This window comes from Plectropomus leopardus, chromosome 5 (assembly GCF_026936395.1).
Source record: "Plectropomus leopardus strain MGB_pleo_1.0 chromosome 5, ASM2693639v1, whole genome shotgun sequence".
In the NCBI taxonomy this organism is placed as follows: Eukaryota; Metazoa; Chordata; class Actinopteri; order Perciformes; family Serranidae; genus Plectropomus; species Plectropomus leopardus.
In genome coordinates this window covers 9,406,288-9,432,362 of record NC_142180.1, presented here as the reverse complement: position 1 = coordinate 9,432,362, position 26,075 = coordinate 9,406,288, and the positions used below count along the sequence as shown (strand labels likewise).

The window sequence follows — 26,075 nt, the reverse complement described above, 5'->3', positions numbered from 1 at the left end:
CCCAACACCTTCTCCAACAACTCCAGCACTCACAACACCCGTTCTGACAACTGCAGCCCCAACAACTCCAGCCCCCACGACACCTGCTCCAACAACTCCAGCCCCCGCAACACCCGCTCCAACACCTGCAGCTCCAACAACAACTGCAGCCCCAACAAGACCTGCTCCAACAACTCCAGCCCCCACAACACCTGCTCCAACAACTCCAGTCCCCGCAACACCTCCTCCAACAACTGCAGCCCCCACAACATCTGCTCCAACAACTACAGCCTCCACAACGCCGGCTCCAATAACTGTTACCCCAACAACACCTGCTCCCACAACTGTGGCCCCCACCACTGCAGCCCCCACAACAACTCCAGCCGCCAAAACACCCGCTCTGACAACTGCAGCCCCAGCAACTCCAGCTTCGACAACTGCCGCCTCCACAAAACCTGCTCCGACAACTGCAGCCCCCACAACACCTGCTCCGACAACTGCAGCCCCCCCAACACCTGCTCCAAGAACTCCAGTTCCCACAACACCCGCTCCTACAACTGCAGCCTCCACAACACCAGCTTCGACAACTGCTGCCTCCACAACACCCGCTCCGACAACTGCAGCCCCCACAACACCCACTCCGATACCTGCAGCCCCCCCAACACCTGCTCCAACAACTCCAGCACCCACAACACCCGCTCTGACAACTGCAGCCCCAACAACTCCAGCCCCCACGACACCTGCTCCAACAACTCCAGTCCCCGCAACACCTCCTCCAACAACTGCAGCCCCCACAACATCTGCTCCAACAACTACAGCCCCCACAACACCGGCTCCAATAACTGTAACCCCAACAACACCTGCTCCCACAACTGTGGCCCCCACCACTGCAGCCCCCACAACAACTCCAGCCGCCAAAACACCCGCTCTGACAACTGCAGCCCCAGCAACTCCAGCTTCGACAACTGCCGCCTCCACAAAACCTGCTCCGACAACTGCAGCCCCCACAACACCTGCTCCGATAACTGCAGCCCCCCCAACACCTGCTCCAACAACTGCAGCCTCCACAACACCTGCTCCGACAACTGCAACCTCCACAACACCAGCTCCGACCACTGCACCCTCCACAACACCCGCTCCAACAACTCTTGCCCCCTCAACACCTGCTCCAACAACTCCAGTCCCCACAACAGCTGGTCCGACAACTGCAGCCTCAACAACACCTGCTCCAACAAGTGCTGCCCCAACAACCTCGGCAGTTACGCCTGATGGGACAACTCCATCCCCCACAACTGCATCCCCCACAACTACATCTCCAAGAAACACTTAATCTTGATGACCCTGATGAAGCCCTCAAACCAAAATGTGTTGTTGTTTTAATACCTCACGGGTTTCTGGAATTTCAACACCTATGTTACGGCACTTACTTGTTCACCATTTGTCATGCTTGACTTCTTGGATTGTGCATTCATTAATTTAATTCTATGTACTGCTTAAATGATATTAAGATAAAGGGCAGCCACTCTGTTCAATTATTTTTCAGGCATTATACCCATAGTACTAGATCCATAAGACAGATAACAATAAAGCTTGAATAATGGCTGTAAAACAACAACCAAAAGAACAAAACAACAAACAAACAAAAAAAGGTGATGGCACTTTAATATCTTGTCCAGTATAAGTACCAAATAGCATGTAAAAATGATGGAGGGATGATATACTTTTCTCTTTACAGCATGTTAAAGAAACTTCATTAAACTAAAAAGAACCGCAATGAAAGAACACTTTAAAAGAGGGGGACAATTTTACAAGTTAGATATTTTAGATTTCTGACTATGAAATTTACCTAACAGGATCAAGAGGTTTGTTGCAGAGTTCAATAAGTACTGTGGCTTTCAGAACTAACAAACAATAACACCTTTGATATTGAATTTCATAGGGTGACCAGTATTCCTGAAAATATACATATATTTCCATATTTGTCAAAAGAGTCAGAAGAGTGACCAGAAAATAGAAGTGAAAGAAAGAAGAACATATTTGAAGTTAAGGAAAAGGCATGCGGGAGATTCCCCAAACATATGGAAGGAGGTACTATGGCTAGATGAGCACAAAATGTAACTTTCCGGCCACTCTTCTGTAAAGCTCGGCCTGATGGAGTGTATGGATAAAAGTGGTCCTATAGACAGATACCCCAGTATCTGCTGTAATATATTCAAGCTCTTTCTGGGTTATTTTTGGTTTCTTGGTCGTCTCTGTGATTAATGCCCTTCTTTCCTGTTTCAAGTTTTGGTGACTGGCCCTCTCTTGGTAGGTTTGTTGTAGTGCCATAGTTTTTACATTTTGTAGAAATGGATTTAATGATGCTCACTGGGATGTTCATAATTTCATACATTTTTTAGAACCCTAGTCTGTCACTAATTCATCTTAGTGTTAGCCAGAATACCACCCAAGGCCCAAAGAAAGAGCAGAGAAGTTGATTTGCTGTTTACCACTTCCCTTTGCAGTAGGTTTCCCAGTAGTCATGCAAAAACAGCAATGTCTGTCATCCACACACAGACTGATTGTAATGAAAGTTATTGCACTGTGCTATCAAAGCCCATTAATTTACAAACTCACAGAGCACCTTCCTTTATCTGTGTGACACACCAACAGCCACCTGCAAGTAGGTTGCCAAGTATGTTTGCTCCCCCAACATAATAACCAACACTGAGTAAAGAAATCCTTTACAGTAGGCCTACCCTAGATGCACCATATGTGCAACAGCACTTGAAAAAACAAACTTGTAACTTTTTTCTACAGTCACTGCAGTTTTAATTGTATGCTGTGTTTTAAGATTTACTAATGTTTTAAAAACTTGTTTGTCAATGACTCACCCGGTTTTTCAGGTTACATGAAAAAAGTCTCTGTCACCAATGCCTTGTCACTCTCTCCATAGCTGAGGGAGGAGTAAGTCACTAAAAAAACTGCAGCGTGCAATCACAGACAACACTTGTCTGTACCAGGAGTGGTGATAAGTAACAGCTATCATTATGGAAAGAAAAATCCTTTGTTGGATTTATTTAATTGGATATGCCCTCATTGGACAAGGTAATTATTCAAGTACATTTTTTAGGGCTTTGATTGTTTGCATTTAACTTTTTAATATTAATAATATTATATATTATATTAGAGTGAACTTTACAGAAATAGTGTTAAAAAGGTTTTCAGTAGCCCACAACACTCTGTGTTGAATTTTACATTCTACACTGCATATTGCCTACTTTTGATCTCTCCTTTAAAAAACTAGTAAATGTAGTTGATTACAATGAATGCATATGCAAGTGTATATAAAAAATTTAAAAATTGACTAAAATTTGTTGTTAGAAATATACTTTTTTAAATATGTTCAACAGTTAACCTGAATTGTCTTCAAGTTAACAATTAAAACGTAATTATCAGATCTGATTCATTTGATTGTGTAAGTTTTCAAGATGATGTTAACTGCCTGAATGGTCCTTTGTTAATGACGGTAGGGAATAATAAACAAGAGCATGAAAATAAATCTGGGCTGGCAGACATCTTCAAAGGGGTATTCCACCAAAGTGAATAAAGGAAAAACCTGGCTTATTTTGATGAGTTTTACTTGACAAATCCATTCCATGAAAGTGGTGTATGTGAGTCCCAGCTCAGTAGACATGGTAACTTGTACTGCTGAACTAGTCTGCTCCACGGCAGGATAACTGTCAAGCTTAGTGTAGCTGCATGTCAATGAATTCCAAAAGACAGGTCTGAATATTAGCTTACCATTTTCAAAGGCATCACTTTTTTCCTGTATTTCAGACATTTTTCTCACAATGTGCATATGCATGAATGAGTGAATGAATGAATCAGTTAATGCCCACTTTGTTTTAAAGTTTTAAGATTGCAAAATTGTAGTTGCAAAATTGTACACCATTAGTGAGTTGGCTCAGTGTTCTATTCTGTTAGTATCCCAATGGATTTAAACTGAAGTCTATGATTAATTACATTATATATTTTTAATAGCTGTAATGGTTTATTTTTGTAGCTCAAGTAGGGATATTTCAACATACATTTCACATTTCATGATCGACTCCTACCACTGATTTTTCTACACTTAATTTTCACTTGTAAATACATTCTTTTCTGATTGTTGGGATGGTTCCTGTTGAGATGTAACTAAAGTATGCCAATGGGTTAGGTCCAGTGTTGCCAGATGTACAATAATTAGTGGATTTGTATGAAAATATTGCCCACTGTACGATGAACAATCAATAATTTCAAAATTGCCATATTGCAAATTAATTTGGCCACTGTGACACTTACTATAAGCTCTTAGTATAATATACACATTTCATTTTCATCCTCATTTCCTGGCTTCTACATGTGTTAATGCGTCACTTCTCACATGACCTTGTTTGATGTAGGCCCCATTCGGATCACATTTGTCCAGCACACAGTGTTGTCGTTTATTTTCGTAAACACTCAGCTGCTGTCAGCATGCTGAAAAAAAAAAAAAACATCAGCTGTGGGCTGAGCAGTTTCGACTGAGAAATAGCTTCTCACTGAGGCAGTGGGTGTTGTGGATCTGTCAAAAAAGTTGTTTAAATACTTGTTAATTAAAGTTAGAATAAAGTTTTAATATTACATTTTTGTAATTGTGACTGGTGTTCGATATTTTTTCTCAAAATCCGATCATTTCGAGTCTCAGGTACATTTGTTTAACATCTCCAATCTGGCAACACTGGTTAGCTCTGACAGGCTTCACACACCTCATCATATAAGTCTAATTACAGCAAATGCCCTGTATATGTCAGTTCTCCAAAATAAGCCTACAAACAATCAATTAAAATTGTTTCAATTGAATGTCATCAACCTCTGTCAGAGATATAATCGTCTCAGTGTTAGACATTAGCTTAAGTAAAGGAGGTAGGTTGATAGAAATCACAAGGATCTTCATTTTAAGGGCTATGGATGGTCGCACAAAAATGTGATGTCATGAACAGCACAGCTGTTGAGATGTTTCATGAGATTTATACAAATTTGCAGTCTGACCGAAAATGGACCGTATGATGTCTCTTATACCTGCTCATATGATGAGTATGACAACACATTTGGAAATATTATGTGTTTGTGTTCCTGACATTCTATGCTTCTAATAACACTAAATGCCTGACCACAACTGCAGCCACCATAACTTTGGCCCAAACTACCACAACTGCAGCCACCACAACTTTGGCCCAAACTACCACAACTGCAGCCACCACACCGGAGCCAACTACTACTACATCAGAGCCAACCACCACTACACCAGAACCGACTACTACTACACCAGAGGCAACCACCACTACACCAGAACCGACTACTACTACACCAGAGGCAACCACCACTACACCAGAACCGACTACTACTACACCAGAGGCAACCACCACTACACCAGAACCGACTACAACTACACCAGAGCCAACCACCACTACACCAGAACCGACTACTACTACACCAGAGCCCACCACTACACCAGAGCCAACTACTACTACATCAGAGCCAACCACCACTACACCAGAGCCAACCACTACTACACCAGAACTAACTACAACTACACCAGAGCCAACCACCACTACACCAGAACCAACCACCACTACACCAGTACCGACTACAACTACACCAGAGCCAACCACCACTACACAAGAGCCAACTACTACTACATCAGAGCCAACCACCACTACACCAGAGCCAACCACCACCACACCAGAACCAACCACCACTACACCAGAACCGACTACAACTACATCAGAGCCAACCACCACGACACCAGAGCCAACCACCACTACACCAGAGCCAACCACCACCACACCAGAGCCAACCACCACTACACCACAGCCAACTACTACTACACCAGAGCCAACCACTACTACACCAGAGCCAACCACCACTACACCAGAGCCAACCACTACTACACCAGAGCCAACTACCACTACATCAGAGCCAACCACCACTACACCAGAACCAACTACTACTACCCCAGAGCCAACCACCACTACACCAGAACCAACTACAACTACACCAGAGCAAACCACCACTACACCAGAACCGACTACTACTACACCAGAGCCAACCACCACTACACCAGAACCGACTACTACTACACCAGAGCCGACTACCACTACACCAGAGCCAACCACCACTACACCAGAACCGACTACTACTACATCAGAGCCCACAAGCACTACACCGGAGCCAACCACCACAACACCAGAACCAACTAGCACTTCACCAGAACCGACTACAACTACACCAGAGCCAACCACCACTACACCAGAACCAACCACCACTACACCAGAACCGACTACAACTACACCAGAGCCAACCACCACTACACCAGAGCCAACCACCACTACACTAGAGCCAACTACTACTACATCAGAGCCAACCACCACTACACCAGAGCCAACCACCACTACACCAGAGCCAACCACCACTACACCAGAACCAACCACCACTACACCAGAACCGACTACAACTACACCAGAGCCAACCACCACGACACCAGAGCCAACCACCACTACACCAGAGCCAACCACCACCACACCAGAGCCGACTACAACTACACCACAGCCAACTACTACTACACCAGAGCCAACCACTACTACACCACAGCCAACCACCACTACACCAGAGCCAACCACTACTACACCAGAGCCAACTACCACTACATCAGAGCCAACCACCACTACACCAGAACCAACTACTACTACCCCAGAGCCAACCACCACTACACCAGAACCAACTACAACTACACCAGAGCAAACCACCACTACACCAGAACCGACTACTACTACACCAGAGCCAACCACCACTACACCAGAACCGACTACTACTACACCAGAGCCAACCACTACTACACCACAGCCAACCACCACTACATCAGAGCCAACCACCACTACACCAGAACCAACTACTACTACATCAGAGCCCACCACCACTACACCAGAGCAAACTACTACTACACCAGAGCCAACCACTACTACACCAGAGCCAACCACCACTACACAAGAGCCAACTACTACTACACCAGAACCAACCACTACTACACCAGAGCCAACCACCACCACACCAGAACCAACTACTACTACACCAGAGCCAACCACTACTACACCAGAGCCAACCACCACTACACCACAGCCAACCACTACTACACCACAGCCAACTACTACTACACCAGAGCCAACCACTACTACAGCAGCGCCAACTACAACTACACCAGAGCCAACCACTACTACACCAGAGCCAACCACCACTACACCAGAGCCAACCACCACCACACCAGAACCAACTACAACTACACCAGAGCCAACCACCACGACACCAGAGCCAACTACTACTACATCAGAGCCAACCACCACTACACCAGAACCAACTACTACTACACCAGAACCAACCACTACTACACCAGAGCCAACCACCACCACACCAGAACCAACTACAACTACACCAGAGCCAACCACCACTACACCAGAGTCAACTACTACTACATCAGAGCCAACCACCACTACACCACAGCCAACTACTACTACACCAGAGCCAACCACTACTACAGCAGAGCCAACTACAACTACACCAGAGCCAACCACTACTACACCAGAGCCAACCACCACTACACCAGAGCCAACCACCACTACACCAGAACCAACTACAACTACACCAGAGCCAACCACCACGACACCAGAGTCAACTACTACTACATCAGAGCCAACCACCACTACACCAGAACCGACTACTACTACACCAGAACCAACCACTACTACACCAGAGCCAACCACCACCACACCAGAACCAACTACAACTACACCAGAGCCAACCACCACTACACCAGAGCCAACTACTACTACATCAGAGCCAACCACCACTACACCAGAACCGACTACTACTACACGAGAACCAACCACCACTACACCAGAGCCAACCACCACTACACCAGAACCAACTACAACTACACCAGAGCCAACCACCACTACACCAGAGCCAAACACCACCACACCAGAACCAACCACTACTACACCAGAATCGCCCACCACTACACCAGAACCGACTACAACTACACCAGAGCCAACCACCACTACACCAGAACCGACCACTACTACACCAGAACCGACTACAACTACACCAGAGCCAACCACCACTACACCACAGCCCACTACTACTACACCAGAGCCAACCACTACTACACCAGAGCCAACCACTACTACAGCAGAGCCAACCACTACTACACCAGAGCCAACCACCACCACAGCAGAACCAACTACAACTACACCAGAGCCAACCACCACAACACCAGAACCGACTACAACTACACCAGAACCAACCACTGCTACACCAGAGCCAACTACCACTACACCAGAGCCAACCACTACAACACCAGAGCAAACCACCACTACATCAGAGCCAACCACCACTACACCAGAACCGACTACTACTACACCAGAGCCAACCACCACTACACCAGAGCCAACCACCACCACAGCAGAACCAACTACAACTACACCAGAGCCAACCACCACTACACCAGAACCGACTACTACTACACCAGAGCCAACCACCACTACACCAGAGCCGACTACAACTACACCAGAGCCAACCACCACTACACCAGGACCAACCACCACTACACCAGAACCAACTACAACTACACCAGAGCAAACCACCACTACACGAGAACCGACTACTACTACACCAGAGCCAACCACCACTACACCAGAACCGACTACTACTACTACACCAGAGCTGACTACAACTACACCAGAGCCAACCACCACTACACTAGGACCAACCACCACTACACCAGAACCAACCACCACTACACCAGAGCCAACCACCACTACACCAGAACCGACTACAACTACACCAGAGCCCACCACTACACCAGAACCAACCACCACTACACCAGAACTGACTACAACTACACCAGAGCAAACTACTACTACACCAGAACCAACCACTACTACACCAGAGCCAACCACTACTACACCAGAGCCGACTACTACTACACCAGAGCCAACCACCACTACACCAGAACCAACCACCACTACACCAGAACCGACTACAACTACACCAGAGCCAACCACCACTACACCAGAGCCAACCACCACTACACCAGAACCAACCACCACTACACCAGAGCCAACCACCACTACACCAGAACCGACTACAACTACACCAGAGCCCACCACTACACCAGAACCAACCACCACTACACCAGAACTGACTACAACTACACCAGAGCAAACTACTACTACACCAGAACCAACCACTACTACACCAGAGCCAACCACTACTACACCAGAGCCGACTACAACTACACCAGAGCCAAGCACCACTACACCAGAACCAACCACCACTACACCAGAACCGACTACAACTACACCAGAGCCAACCACCACTACACCAGAACCAACCACTACTACACCAGAATCACCCACCACTTCACCAGAACCGACTACAACTACACCAGAGCCAACCACCACTACACCAGAACCGACCACCACTACACCAGAACCGACTACAACTACACCAGAGCCAACCACCACTACACCAGGACCAACCACCACTACACCAGAACCAACTACAACTACACCAGAGCAAACCACCACTACACCAGAACCGACTACTACTACACCAGAGCCAACCACCACTACACCAGAACCGACTACTACTACACCAGAGCCAACCACTACTACACCAGAGCCGACTACTACTACACCAGAGCCAAGCACCACTACACCAGAACCAACCACCACTACACCAGAACCGACTACAACTACACCAGAGCCAACCACCACTACACCAGAGCCAACCACCACTACACCAGAACCAACCACTACTACACCAGAATTACCCACCACTTCACCAGAACCGACCACAACTACACCAGAGCCAACCACCACTACACCAGAACCAACCACCACAACACCAGAACCAACTACTACTACACCAGAGCCAACCACCACTACACCAGAACCGACCACCACTACACCAGAGCCGACTACTACTACACCAGAGCCAAGCACCACTACACCAGAACCAACCACCACTACACCAGAACCGACTACAACTACACCAGAGCCAACCACCACTACACCAGAGCCAACCACCACTACACCAGAACCAACCACAACTACACCAGAACCGCCCACCACTTCACCAGAACCGACTACAACTACACCAGAGCCAACCACCACTACACCAGAACCGACCACCACTACACCAGAACCGACTACAACTACACCAGAGCCAACCACCACTACACCAGGACCAACCACCACTACACCAGAACCAACTACAACTACACCAGAGCAAACCACCACTACACCAGAACCGACTACTACTACACCAGAGCCAACCACCACTACACCAGAACCGACTACTACTACACCAGAGCCAACCACTACTACACCAGAGCCGACTACTACTACACCAGAGCCAAGCACCACTACACCAGAACCAACCACCACTACACCAGAACCGACTACAACTACACCAGAGCCAACTACCACTACACCAGAGCCAACCACCACTACACCAGAACCAACCACTACTACACCAGAATCGCCCACCACTTCACCAGAACCGACTACAACTACACCAGAGCCAACCACCACTACACCAGAGCCGACCACCACTACACCAGAACCGACTACAACTACACCAGAGCCAACCACCACTACACCAGAACCGACCACCACTACACCAGAACCGACTACAACTACACCAGAGCCAACCACCACTACACCAGAGCCAACCACCACTACACTAGAGCCAACTACTACTACACCAGAACCAACTACTACTACACCAGAACCAACCACTACTACACCAGAGCCAACCACCACTACACCACAGCCAACTACAACTACACCAGAGCCAACCACTACTACACCAGAGCCAACCACCACTACACCACAGCCAACTACCACAACACCAGAGCCTACTACCACGACTCCACCTCCAACCACCACCATGGCTGAAAGCAGTAAGTAAATCATTTGATATTAACAAATCAATCAGTAAATCAATCAAACTTTATTTATATAGCACTTTTCATACAAAAAAACACTAGCACAAATTGCTTTACAAACAGACAGATTAACCTCAGATAAATGAAAAAACAACCCACCTGATAAATAAGAAGGTGCAAAACCATAAAATTTAAAACCAATAAAAGAATCTAAAATCAGTTCTAAAAGATACTGGTAGCCAATGCAGAGATTTTAAAACTGGTGTAATGTGAGCTCTCTTTCTGGTCTTTGTCAGCAACATTTCTCAGCTGCAGCTGAATTTTGGATCAGCTGCAGCTGAGAAATGTTCTTTTTACGAAGACTAGAAAATGCCACCCCCCATACCCCCTTTTTTTTAAAAATAAATAAATGTATAATTTGGGTTTTTTGGGGTTTTTTGTTTTTCATTCCTGCAGGCTTGAATTCAGTGGCACATCTGCAAATGAAGATACAGTCCTTTGGAGAAGTCAGTAATGGCACAATCATCAAACTTGTTAAACAGGTATGTAAAACAAAATATGTAAAATAATTGTTCTGTGAAACTCTTAAGCTCACAATTTCAGTGATAATACACACAAGTTATGGGATGGGATGACGGAAGTGAGATCAATCCTCTGACGTGTATTCCCTGTGTTTTCTCTCCATTTAGTTTTTTAATGAACAGCTGAATGGAACTCCCCACACAGTGAATGTGAAAATCATTCAGAGGATTAGAGTTAGCCCATAGAAGCTTTGTGTGGACATAAAATCAAACAAAAATTAATGTATAAAAATAGTAAATCAGAGCTTTGCTGGTGGTAATATGAAGGAGCAGTTTACCTCAACTCTTTCACCATTTCTCAAAAGAGTCCATTTTCACAGTAAGTGCAACACATCAAATGCCATAGTACTCCACTTTACTGTGGTAATCTACAACCAGAATCTTACAATCAGAAGAAGTACCTGGAGTGCTTTAAGGTGCAAGAAAAGAGGCTAGATTTTGGATTATGTCCCATCTTCTACTTCTCTTTATCATCATTTAAAAAAAACCAAAACAAAACACTGAACTGGTGAACAAAGAACTATTTTCACTCTATAATCCTACAACAATATTCACCAAGAATGTGAATGGTGGAGATGGGCATTTGGCTCAAGTGTCAAATTATTTGCACAATACAATGGTAAGCTCACACCACACAATCTGATTTTTCAAAGAGGTTTTTCGAGTTGTCAGAAATTCCCATTCTCTGTAACTGGAGGAGCAGCTATCATGCTGAGAAGCCTGGTTACAAGGAAACACTCCCTTCCTTTCATCGTAAATGAATGAGGAAACGTTTCACACAAAACACTGGCAATGATAACCTTGGCAAGTGCCAGGTGTATGATGATGGTTCCCCGAATCTGGGGAATTAAAAGCCTGTGAAGTATTACTGACAATATGCAGTCACTTGAATGTAAAATCAAGCATGGATTTATTTAGCGCACCTTTCCGATTCTTTGGAAAACCTGATTACTTCTTGGTGGTGGCACGGGGGTTGCTGTGCTTTAAAAAAACACCTTAAAATATTGTAGTACAGGGAGGGAAAACATTCTGTGTGCAAATTAATTCTTTAAAAATGAGCTTGAGGCACACATTAATGATTAAGTATGCATGCTTGAAGATTAGTTTGGTGTGGTTTTGGCTCCTTGCCCTCTGTTTTAGCCTCTTGTCCATTTGGTAAACTGTAATTGAGTTCACTAGGTTTTGAATATATAGAAATGTCTAAAAGCATGACTTATTTAAGCAGGATAAACCATGTGTTGTCCTACACCTAAGCAAGTATTAGTCATTTTTTATTGTTGTAAAGTTATACATCAAAATGTTTTTTTTAAGTTTAGTTTAAGTTTTTGCACTAAAATTGTTATTCATTGTTCTGATGTGTTTTACTTTAAAGCAATGTCCATGGGATCTTTTTTTGCATTCATTCTCACTTAAGGCTTAATAATTACTATGGACTTTGATGTACATTTACAGTAAAAGATTGACAGTTATGTTATTTTATGTTGTGATAATGATTTTTGTTGGAAGAATAAATAAAAAGATGAATCTATTTAAAGTACCCATTTGATGTTTTTTTATTATTTAATACAGCCTTTAAAAAGAAATTTACATTTGATTTACATTTGATTTGAAAGAAAATATAATCATATATATACATTACTTGTTAAAATCTGCCTTGACACATTATGGAAAAACACCAAAAAACTTTAATATCAAGTTAAAATAATTTATGGTAATTGTGTAAAACATTTGCTCTATATATCAAATCCTAAATATCAGCTGAGACACAATGTAGGAAGTATTCAAACAAGTTATTCTGTTAAGGTGTCAAGAAGATGATCATATACTGTGGAAAACTTTAAGCCCCAAAAAGTCAAGCTTCAGCAGAATCTTTATAAACTTCATATATTTATCACTGCATTGATGCAGCTGTCCTCTCCATCTCCCTGTGACTGGTAACGTGTAAAGCCGAGGGCCTCGTGCACGGATCTGCTCAGCAGCGCTGACAGGTCTGTGGCCCCTGCCGCTCCCCTTGGCAGAAAGAGCTCCAGAGTGCAGGTGGAGGCGTGAGGAAGACGCACACATGAGGTGCTCGTGTCCTGGAAATTTAATCAACAAGAGAGTTATGTTACCGAAGATACAAAGACTCAGCTTAAGACAGAAGAAGAACATACAGCAGCAGAGACAGGATTTTAATCTTTCAAAAACTGAAAAGCTAATTGTAAACTTCAAATACTAAAAAATATTAATGTTTGATATTAAATATCACTGACTATATAGCATTAAGAATAGTTAATAATAATTTATATAGCACAGGGTGGATTTAAACAGGAGATTAGAGGCAGAAAGATGTTAGAAAAATACAATAACGTAATTAAGGAAGTAAACACAGAACAATAATATAATAATTATAATATTAAGCAGGATCAAGACAGAATAAAAAACAAATGACACATAAAAGCAAGTCTATACAAATGGTTTTTAAGCAGAGATTTAAAAGTCACTGATTCTTCAAGCCTTATCTCACTTAAAAAAAAACATCTATCTGAATTATTGTGGTTTAAAGTTGCCTCTTTGAAGGTGATTTCAGTTTCAGGTCTTGGAATTTCAAAAATCTGTTTTTTGGGAGTCAAGTATACATCTCAGATATTTTAGATCCAGGCTCTCCTGGAACTCCTTGGTACATCTCTCACTTAAATCACTGACTGTTAAGCATAACATGATAGCACAAAGGTCTGATTCTGTCATGTCTGACTGCTTAAATTAAAGTTTGAATGTTCATCTTGAATTTCTGTGTTTAAATTTAACCATTGGATTTAAACAATTTCATGTTTCTGAATAAGCAACTTGAATACAGAATTATTTAATACTTGAGGCTTGAATTTTGTATCTGAGATTTTAAACACAAAACCTGAAACGACATAACCTGAGAGGTTTTCAATAAATCCTGATGCTGCACTTCATTGGTTTTTAAATTTAATCATTAAATTTTGAGCAATGATTAAACGTCACGATTAGCTATTCACTTCACTCTCCTTGCTTTCATAAATAGAGCCACCAGTGTGAAACAGAGCCCAGTAATAGTTAATACTGGACCATTAGGACATTAGGACATTTTGCAGCATGTAATAATTTAACACTGAGCAAGTTGTGTGATAGCTGGCCAAAAATATAGCAAGATGTCCCTTGATAAAAGTCAAACAACAGATTTGTAATAAAGTAATTTCCCCACAAGTGAATAGTTGTGACCCTTAAAAAGCCACGACACCTTCCAGAATCTCATTAACAGTGTGGTTTCAGCTGAGATTTCTGCTTGACATAAAGTGGACACTATTTTCGGGTCCACCTGGATTCTGTGGTGATCTGATAGATACCAACCTGGGAGTAAAAACACAAGGAGATGGATGTGGTGAAGCCAAGGGGAGGCAGATGATCAGCTCCAGTGACGAAGGCGAGGAGGTCTTCAAAGGAGAAATCTGTCTGACCATCTGATTGTTCACAAGGACAGATTTTAGATCAAATCATCTCACAGTAATAAGAAATGTTACTTTGAATCCTTGTCAGAGCTTGATACAAGCACCACAAGAGTCTTAATATTCTTCATCCTATCCTTCATCCATTCTTCCCTTCTTACCGCTGACCAAGGTGAGGACTGTTTCCCAGTGTCCAGCTGTTGCTGCCTCCGCTGCCCGCAGCTGGCTGTCTTGTTGACTGTAGCAGACTGTGAAAAGCTGTTTGAACTGTTCCAGGGTCAAAGGCTGCTGCTGTGCGCTCGTCATCACTGGCATAAACTCTCTCCAGTGAGACAATACTGTATCCCACAATCCACCACAACTGTTCAGCCCCTCTGTGAACTGGGAGATCATACTGGCCACCCTGAAGGGAAGCAGAGGGACTGAGTGATTGTTTCATATCACATCAAATGCTATTTGGTCTGTTTATTTATGTGTTAAAAAACGGCTAAAGAGTGAGAAATCACTGATTTTTTCTACTGTTTTGACGGGTCACTTCACTGGCTGCAGCCATTAACGGAATAATTTATTCACACTTTGACCATTTATGAATCAATGAGTCATGCTGTGTTACCACAAATTTGTGAGGAAAACATTGTTTCTCTCGCATGCCTCCGCGATAAATGGCAAACATATTAATTTTGATTGATTAATTGGTTACCACATCTAAACATCTGTTTACAAGCTACAACACAACTCTACAGTTTAATTCATGACTCACTTATCCAATTGTATGCTTACTTCTTTTCACAAAAAAAAACTAAACTTTTCGCTAAAAACAAAACAAAACAAAAAAACTTTGACGACTGTAACATTTTAGCAAGAGAGATGTCAGAGGGCAATGAGTCATAAAATGACAAAGTTAACACTAAACAGATGAGTGTTTCGGACGTAAACTACAAGTGAATGCATGTTAGGTGTGCGTGCCTCCACCCTACCTGTGGTAGATGTAATGTTTGACCAGGCGGATATAAATGGATGGTGTGTCATCAGAATGAGCTGAATAGATTCCAGGGATCCCACAGCTCGATACCCAGTCACACAGACCAGGAGATAGCAGCTTTACATCAGTGCAACTCTGCAGCTACAAGAGAAGCAGAGAGAAGCAATGTTTTTGTGTGTGTGTGTGTGTGTGTGTGTGTGTGTGTGTGTGTGTGTGTGTGTGTGTGTGTATGTGTGCGCGCATATATCATGGTGTGTATGTGCAAATTTTGGGGACAATTTTGCCCATTGGATAGCAGCTTTAGCTGAGATATGACAGAAAACAAAGGAGTGAGAAAAAGTTAAAAAGAAAATGCAACAAAATTCCTCCGCTAGAAACAAACCAGTTTGGTAAATCTATTTGTAAAATAAAAATAAACAAACACACAAAAAATGAAAATTATTGCTTATTCATACACAAAAATACACAATTCACTGTTTAAAGGAATGGACAAGAAAATTATGTTGCATACAGTATGTTCCTTAAAATTTCAGAACACACCATATTGTCAGTAATTTTATGTGGTGACAGAATGTATTGTGTTGAAAAAAAGTTTGGTTTCATAAGCCATCATTTATATTTTTGTATTAAAATCATTGAATTATCTATGATAGACAAAATAGCATCAAAGTAATAATTGCAATCAAAAGCAGATTTGACCTGTTTTGAAAAAAACAATCTGTGTGCACGCTACCTGTTGCAGTCGGATCTGCGCTTCAGCATCAACAATGTCCCCCCAGCTGAAGCCCTCCAAAGATGGATTCTGGCCACACATCAACTGCGATAGTAAAATACAACACGTTGACAAATAGAACACCACTGTGCAAAAAAGCAGAGTTCTAATGCTACACTTGCATTATATTGTTTTTATCCATTTTGGGGCAGTGCAACAACCTTGAAACACAATGTTGACATATTAGTTTGTATGGCAAATATGTTGGCAACACGCATTATTTTATTTATTTACATTTATTAATTTATTTATTTATTCCTTATATGGGAAGTGCAGTGTGGACACACTACAAAAATGAGCACTTAGCATTAGCAAGTTGCAATCAAAGTAACAACCGTGAGAATCTCAGAGAAAACAGCATTTTAGGAAACTTTCAATCTACATAAGAAGTACATGTACACAACCTGGTAGAGCGCAGGGTGTAGACAACGTGGTCCAGGTCCACCCTGAGCAAGAGACCAGCCAATAAGAACACCTGCTTCATAATACTTCCTGTCCTCAAGAGCTGCAAGGTCATAGGTCAAGAACAGACGCCCCGGGGGACCCTCAAAAATAGAACTCTGCTGCAGCTCCAGCAAAGTCAATCTGTGTAAGCAGAAGTTAACAGTATTTTTTTGTCACTGATTTATGTGTGTATTCTAAGATTACAGTATGTAGAGTTTAGTATTGTGAAGACTGAACATGTAAATCCAACAACATTGATACAGACAGTCATTGGATCAATCAATTTGTCAATCAACAGAATAATTTATGCAATTATTTTGTCATTTATCAAAGTAAAACAGTAACAATTTGCTGATCTCCTTTGATTTATATCATTGTAAATCATAATAATCAATATTCTGGATTTTGCAGTGGTGGTCAAACAAGCTTCTGAATACAACACCTTGGGCTCTGGGAAAGTGTAATTTTCCGCAATTTTATTTCATTTCATAGGCATTGTTATTCTAAAATTAAATCAAGCAGATGAACTGATGAGGAAATCTTTGTTTTTCATTATTTGTTACAGCCCAGAATTTTTGTGACGATAATCATTTTGCAAGCAATTTTTCTCTCAGATTGTGTAAATGTCTGTGTGAAAAACATTTACTCATATTTGATCTAAGGCTTCAACTAATCAGAAGATAATATCATACAAGTATTATTCAGTTTTTTTTCTTTAAAAACTGCATTAATTCTGAAAGAAATGCTGCAGAAATGTAGAACAGACAGATCTGTTTATATTTCATAGTCAAGTTCACATTCATGATTGAAATCTTCTATAAAAATACAACACAAAGGCTTTAAATAAAATGAGGTGAATAATCATAACCTGAAGAACTCCCGGAGAGGTCCGTCATGGCCGTCAGTCTCCTCTCCACTGAAGGAAACGATGGGTGTCGTCCTGAAACAGAAATCCGGTCTCCTAACCACCTTCAGGGCGCTGCGGAGCAGGTCTCTCCTCCTCACCTGGATGTGGGTCTCCACGTCTCGATCCATATTCTCTTGTCTGAAAAGTCTCAGGATGGAGTCCAGGTCGAGAGGGAACTGCACACCACAGAGACAGGTTTTTAACAGGTTCAAAGGGAGAATGGAGAAAATGGTGTCCTCTCTGTCTTCTGACAATCATACATTTTGCAAAGATTAGGATTTGGTCTAAATGTATTTGTACCTTTTCCTGTCTGCGTGAAATAAACTCACCTCCTCTGTGGTGCTGGGAACACAAGTCTGTCTTCCTTGCTGATTGTCTTCGTCCGGGCAGCTCTCTGTACTGGCCTCTAGACAAAACTCCCTCCTTATAAGATACGACGCACATATATTCAGATAATTCAGTTATATGATTCACCACTTATCATTATTTGACATATCCATGCAAAATGTGTTGTCTTAGGTTTCTGTATACACAACTTGTCCTAAGGGTCAAAAATGACCTGCCTTCACTAAACCCCTAAAATCGAGCAGCTTCATTGAATTTTAAACCCAAATCTATTTTGCATGAAGAAACAACCTGTCATTCATCACAAGCATGAATATCTAGGTTTTCCCTCACAGTGCAGAAAGATTGTATTTAATCAGTTTAATCCACTTGTTTTTATTTCAACGCACCTTTCATTATTGTTTTCTTTACTAAAGCAGTGTTTTTCTTCTTATTATTGCTAAAGGTTTTTTAACATGGTATATCACTTGTGTAGCCTAAGAAAGAAGAAGAAATGTGCAAAAAGTAATTTTGAATGCATTTTATCATAGGGAAACAAAAATAGTCTTTAGCAACATAGTATACTTCTCTGTACAATGAGGACTGTATGCAAGATGTATTTCTGTGTGTGTGTGTGTGTGTGTGTTACTTCAAGCTATTGACTGTGAAGTCCATCTTTCTGTCAACACTACAATGGCTTACCAAGTGACACAAAATGACTTATTTCTGCATTATTTCTGAAAAAACAACAGAGCCCAGAAAACCATGGAACTCTTAAATGAGGACGAGTTCTGGTTTATCATGAAAGATAAGACCATTCATGCTCATCTCAAGGCAGAAGCCCACAAGGTGGCAGTGGACTTGTGAAAACCTCGATAAGAACAGCTTCTGGGCTCTCGTGGAAAATGAGACCTTTCATGAAGAAAAAGGCAGTCGGAAGACTCCAGAATCCAAGCTCAGCCAGATGACTTGTGAAAACCTTGATAAGGACAGCCTCTGGTCCCATCATGAAAAAATGAGGATATGTATGTTTATCTCAAGGAGGAAGCCCTAAAGGTGGCTAACATAATTGCCAGAGATTGGGGCAGTCAGGAAAAGCCAAAGTCTAAGTTGGATCAACAGACTTGTAAAAACCTTGATGAGGACAGCTTCTGGTCTATCATGGAAGATGAGGATATTTATGTTCATCTCAAGGGGGAAGCCTACAAGGTGGCTGATAGCCAGGGACTCAGGTAATCAGATGACCTCTAATAACTTCCAGAGGACCATGGATTACATGTTTGAGGACACAGGTTGCACCCTGATACTGAAAGTGTCTAATTCCAACATCTTCATCCAGCAGAAGGCAAATCTGGCCTTGGATGCCATGGTTCAAAACTGCAGCTCCAGCCGTGGCATCAATGCACTGCTGAATGCAGGACTCATTCACCGCAACGCTGCAGTTAGAGCAAGCGCAGTTCAGCACCTCAGCAAGTTATGCAACAACATTAGAGCCACACAGACCTGAACTGGGGGCAAGAACATCACTTTCACTTTCATTTTCACTGTATGTATGGTTGCTAATGTTGTCTGGCTTTTATGGGAGCATATGGGAAAGCACTCAACTCCCATGGTATGAAAATGATTTTTTAACTGCCGGGTCACTTTTTCTCATGTTGGGGTAATTTATAGGAAAAGTCATTGAATGTCAAGTTGAAAAAAGATCATTAAGGTGGTTTTCTATGCTGTTAAACATATTGGCAGGTCATTTTTGACCCCTAAAATGATGTAAGGTTTAATGTTTTCTTACCTGTTCACCACATGTGTCTCGCTTGCTGACTTCTCAGATTCTGCCTGTTGAGACAGCAGTATTTTAACTTTATATACTGTGGAAGAAATATGTAAAATTGAACTTAATGAGTTTAACTGAATTGGGGGGAAAAAGTTTTTAGGTTTTCAGCACCTACAGCATGAAATGATTTGCAGAACGATCTCAAGCTTCAACACATGGAGACACTGAATAAGTGGTGAAATCCACTGTGTCCAGGCTATCTGTGTGCAACTGTTTAATCTGACTGTTCAGTGTTACTCAAATCTAAGTGCTTTAATGTACATTTGATTTGTTGTTGGATCTCTGTGTTGCTGCTATTCTTAGCCAGCTCTCCCTTGTAAAGGGGATCTTTGATATCAGTGAGACATCTCTTGTTAAATAAAGGCTAAATTATATATGTAAATAATTTCAGAGGCAAGCCCCATGCATAATCTTTTATGCAATATACCATAGTAGTAGGTCCATATCCATCAGAGGACTCACACCAAACATCAAGAGGCAGATGGTAATTAAATTTGTGATGAAGTCATAGAGTGAGATTTCAACTGGAACAAAAACTGATGTAAATGAGTCATATAAAATTAGTAATTACTAAATCAGTAATTAGAAATTACTTTTAGTAGTCATAACTGCTGACAAGCTTCCAACACTAACATGCCAACTATGAAATCAAGCTTAAAAGAGAGACCAAGAGGAGCTGCAGTCTACCTGTGGATAGTCCTGGTGGCTGAGGATGTACAAGGCACCATGTCCAGAGGTCCTGAGTACCTGCTCTCCAGTCCAGCCTTCTGCAGGGGCTTCAGGGACAAACAGCACCCTAGAGCCCGGCACACACTGGGGACCACACTTATAATTAGATATAAATATTTAAAATTGTGGAAGGATTGAAGGGAAACTTGTCATAATCACTGTCAGATATCTGATTTACTTTGTGGAAAGATAAAATTAATCCTTAGTCTTACTCTGTTGCCTAGATTGTAATTCTTAGACCTCAATAAGAAATAGTGAAGCAGTAAATTTATAGAGTCACAAGGTAGAAACTGCAGGGCTGAACTTAGTCTATATGCAGATGACATTATTGTTTAGTTAACTGAAACTGAAACCACCTTCCCAGGACTTATAAAAGCTATTAATGAATATATCTATGTATCAGGGTATAGACTAAATATGCAGAAATATGAGGTTAAAAAATGGACGGACTATACAAGAAAAACTATATCAAATTTTTAAAAAAGCTCAATATTTCTCAAGTAAATATGGAACAGCAAAGATTCAAAACAAAAATGATCATATTTGCTGAAAGGAGTCCTTATAAGGATAGAAATTCACTACACGCACCTGTAGATATGTGAAGGAGAACCTCTGCCCTGCCCGTTTTGCAAACCTCCCCTGGAAGAGTGCCGCCAGCCGACTCTCCATCTGATTGGCCGACCACCCATAATCAATGGTAATACGAGCAGTCATTCCCATGGCCGCTAGAGCTGTTCGCTCTTTGCCTCGTGGAACAGTGTGTCTGTGAGAACAGGACACAATACTCGGATCATTGATGTAGTTTTAATGGATAATAGAATATCTATACACCTCAGCAAGTTAGGATTATGTCACCACAGGGTGGATGATAACAAACTGAATTGTGTGAATTTGTTGCTGGTGTCATTACTTTAGTAACACACAAGCAGCTTTACCCTTTAAAACCTGGAGACACATCCGATTTTGTGCTGCATTCAGACGCCTTCACTGGTATATAAACCTCTGAAACCTCAGAAAATTGACTTGATTTCTTTCAAAAACACAGGAAAAAACATCAGAAGCAATTTGACAAGAAAGTCCCGAAAACGGCAAAAAAAAAAGAGAAAAAAAAGTGACAAGGACATAATCTAAAAAAAAGTAGCTGGTGGGGATTATTAGATTTAATCAAAAAAATTGAGAAAAATATCCAGAAAACTATATTTATAATCCTCTTAACTATGTATCTTAAAATATGTGACAGAAAAAAAGAGGGAAAAAACAACACTTTTTTGAGGGTGTTTTCCCATCTTTCTTCTTTTATTCTGCTTATTTTCACAGTGATTTTCATATAACTTTTTATCAATAACTTATTAATAACTTATTGTTATTTTGCTGGTCACCCTCTTCTGAAATATCAAGCCACATTGTTGAAGTTTCAAATGGTTAAACACACAACATTTTGGTCCCCAGATCTTCATCAGGTCACATGAGCACATTAGAATGTTTAAAGAAATGTTAAAAGATTGTCTCAAATGGAGAGGGTATATCCTCCGAGAAGCATGAATCTAGTCAGTAAGTTTCATTTCATTCTGACCACTAGATGTCGATGGTGATAGAGTAAGACTGGATCATTCGCACAACTGTGGCTCTATAGAGGAAAGGTCAGGGGTCACTGCAAATATTAGGACAAATCCTCTGAGGAACAAGAATATTGTGACAAGAATAATATTAACAAAAAAGCTACGGGTGAAACGGACATTAAGCTTCTAGTAAACTTAAAGTTCTGACTTATAGTTGTGCTAGAGGAAAAGTTATAAGGGTCACAAAAATATTAAGAATCATCAAAAAGAGACCATTAATGTCCATACCAGATGTTACATAAAATTGCCACAGGTGAAATATTTTGAGTCCTCACATACTATTCCTAACAAGCAAAATCAATAGACATAGTGCTAATTAGACAGACGGATGGAAGAAATGCTCTTACACCACAACACCACCTCTTACCTCTCCAGCTGTGCCAGGTAGTGTCCTCTGGGTAGACAGACCACATCTTTGACCACCAGTGCGGTCTTCTGCGGAGTCAGTCTCTTCCATTTGAGACGGCCAGCTCCGTTTGGGGAACGCTGCAGCACACAGTACAACATCATGCAAGTAATAGGACAGACATGAGTAATTTTGGTAAATCACACAGACTTTGCCCTTGTATAGTTTCTCATATTGCACAGAATATTAACTGCTTTTAAATGCAAAACCATCCACCATACCACTGAAATGATTAGCTGATTGATAATTTATTGTCCACAAACTATTAATAAAGACTTTATTTAATGTCCAATTCACAAAATGAAATATTTGGGTTAAAACTGCTGCTCAGATGAAGTTACATCTCACTGAGAAGGCAACATTTTCTGACATTTTGGATAATAAACAAATACGTTTTTTTTTTTAAAAAAAATCAATAAAACAAAGACAACATTGGGAGAAAAAGGAACAAACAAAAATATTGAAGTGAAACATACACAATAAAGCATGTGAGCAAACGTGTAACATGAAACTTTCAACACAGATAACAGAAAAGGCAACAGATTATTGTTAACTGAGTAAATAACATCTGTTTGAATTCAGTCTTTCCTGATGTACTCAAGGGAAATCTCGTTCATCCATTCATGTGTGTCACTTATTAGATGACCACAAAACTCTGTTATGGTCAAATTACATAACTAAGATAGAAGAAATCTACAGCAATCATCATTCAGCCAGATGAAATAGTTTCAGGCTCCACGATGGCACACATGAATTTTATTTGAATTGGTGAACAGGAAATGATAAATAAAACCTGAGATGACATACCAAGGTCATGATGGAAGAATGATCAGATTTTATCTCCATTAGCTCAATCTCAGACACTCTGAGGGGATGAAACACCTGCATATATATGGAAAGAAACAGCAAAAAAAAAAAAAAAGAAATTATAGTTTAAAAAAAAGGAGAAAATACAAACTTGTAAAGGTGTTATCTTGAAAAAATTAAAATATGCTATAACAGGCAAACTCCTAGAGATCCTCAGCAGGTGTTCAGCAGAGTTTGTATTTCATTCATAAGCTGATATTTCCATTTCTTTGTCCTATCACAGTAAGGTGGGATAAGATTCTCTTTTGACATATGCATTTGACATTTTATATTCACTTACATTCCTCATATTCACTCACCTCCATTTCTATCTCTATATCCTCCATGAACTCCAGGACAGGAGGGCAGTGCTCGGCCTCTACCTTGGCTGGAGACTGTGTTTTGGGCTTTGGCAGCTGCCTGGGTGGGGTCTGACACTGCGGCTCTGCTTCATCCTCAGAGTCAGGGACGAGAGGATGCTCCAGGTGTCTCTGGGTTCAAAAAGGGAAAGATGTTAACTGTGCATACAAACCTTCAAATAATCCCAAAACAGACTTAGTGATGCTCCATATGGAGCAGCACGCTGGGAGAATGGTGTTGTATTTTAGACAATCAAAAAACATTTTTAATGATTGCAAAAAACCATAAAGTTTCTATGAATGTGAACTATGTTATATATGACAGGGTGTGACTACCTTTGTTCAGTCAGACCCTTTTCCATACTTTGTAATTCTTAACTTAAAAATGTTATGGTAAATTGTTTGAATGTGGAATCCTTAAAGTTTAAAAGGACCACTTCACCCCAAAAAACATATGCAAAAAACATTGTCCTATTTCTAATTAGAGCCTTTAAATGCTCTTTACACAAAAGGCATGTCTATTTTTAGAAGCACTATTACTTTCAGGTGTTGTTTTCCTATGCTCTTAATCATCTCCTAACCTCTCGTGTGTCTCGGAAATCCCATGTTGGGATCCAATGCCCTGATTTGATTGTGTTAGCAGGTAAGACTCTGCTGCCACCCCAGAAAACTGAGGTGAAAACCTCAAACTTTCTTACCAGAAACAACGGCCATTTGCACTTTTGTGCCGGTTGTCGCCGGTTCCACAACAGACAACACGCTTTTTATTTCCATTGTGTTTTGGTAGTGGTTTCTCAAAATCTGGGCATAGAAAACGCATCTGTGTGGCTAGATACTGGGATAAGTGACAAAATATGTTTTCTATTTGGGTGAACTGATCCTTTAATTTGACTGCCAACACTTGTTTTAAGAGACATTGATGCAAGTTTTTAGATACTATCACTCTGATATGTCATGTTGACCTGTCACATGAACATCACAGATCCATTTGTAACAAAGTCAGCAGTATCTAATCTCTCTGAATTCAATTTTCAGTTACCACAGTTTTAACTATATTGATTTGTCATATGCTAAAACATATAACTATAAATGACAAAACATTATGTATGTTAAGTGACATGTTAAAATGTCAGCTGCATGCACAGATGCAGTGTTAGCGCACACACACCTGGTCAAAGCTGTCCTCCTCCTCCTCCTCCTGTGTTAACGTCACCATGCAGGCCTCCTCTGAAGAAAACAGCTCCATCTCAATGTTTTCTGTGATGACCAGCAGTGCCGCCTTCCTTTTGCTCAGCCTCATCCTCTCCAAGACAACTTCAAACTTTTTTTTTCTCAACTTTGTTGCTCCACTTTTTGTGTCTTGACCTAGATTCTTGTCCTCTCCTTTGCTCTTACTCTTTATTTTGTCTTATTTCCTTGTATCTCGTTGATCTCTCGTCCCTCTTAATCGTTCTTTTGCCCTGCACTGCTTTCTGTTTTCCTCTCTAGTGTCAGCTGAAGCTCCTAATATTTCTCAGGTGATGGTGGCCTTCCAAACATCTCAACAGCTGAGCTCTCATTACCTCAAGCTGTGATCTATCTAAAGGTCTGATTGGCTCACAGTTGCGCTCCAGGGATGTGATTGGCTCTGTGGACAGTTCTGAGGCTCTCATTGGTTGAGAGGTTTGTTAAATAGCTCTGGTTGGTTCTGACATCTTTAGGAGTTTAAATATGTTGCCTTGTTGTTGTTATTGTTGTTGGGGGGCTTTTAAATTGCTGATTCCTTCTTTATGAATTCAAGTGTTTAAAAGAGCCTCTGATGGCTGGTGGAGGTCAGCATTTACAGCGGGTCAATAA

General features: G+C 41.4%; 2 protein-coding genes across 2 annotated transcripts; one reads left to right on the top strand and one right to left on the bottom strand.

Moving 5' to 3' along the window:
* Positions 1-2,035: 2,035 nt before the first annotated feature.
* LOC121941256 (uncharacterized) lies at positions 2,036-11,731 on the top strand. The gene is made up of 4 exons (XM_088077320.1): positions 2,036-2,067; positions 6,254-11,002; positions 11,444-11,529; positions 11,677-11,731. The coding sequence occupies exons 1-2, from the start codon at positions 2,036-2,038 to the stop codon at positions 10,995-10,997; spliced, it is 4,776 nt and encodes a 1,591-aa protein (XP_087933446.1). The 3' UTR covers positions 10,998-11,002; positions 11,444-11,529; positions 11,677-11,731.
* A 1,450-nt stretch (positions 11,732-13,181) lies between these two features.
* Positions 13,182-25,810, bottom strand: LOC121963864 (uncharacterized). Its single transcript, XM_042514107.2, has 15 exons — positions 25,408-25,810; positions 24,201-24,371; positions 23,842-23,916; positions 22,996-23,114; positions 21,598-21,772; positions 20,968-21,093; positions 20,239-20,282; positions 18,455-18,548; positions 18,087-18,301; positions 17,179-17,359; positions 16,736-16,819; positions 15,998-16,143; positions 15,182-15,423; positions 14,926-15,035; positions 13,182-13,646 (listed from the first exon to the last, which is right to left on the bottom strand). Exons 1-15 carry the CDS (start codon positions 25,537-25,539, stop codon positions 13,449-13,451), a joined length of 2,112 nt encoding a protein of 703 aa, XP_042370041.2. The 5' UTR covers positions 25,540-25,810; the 3' UTR covers positions 13,182-13,448.
* Between the last annotated feature and the right edge of the window lie 265 nt (positions 25,811-26,075).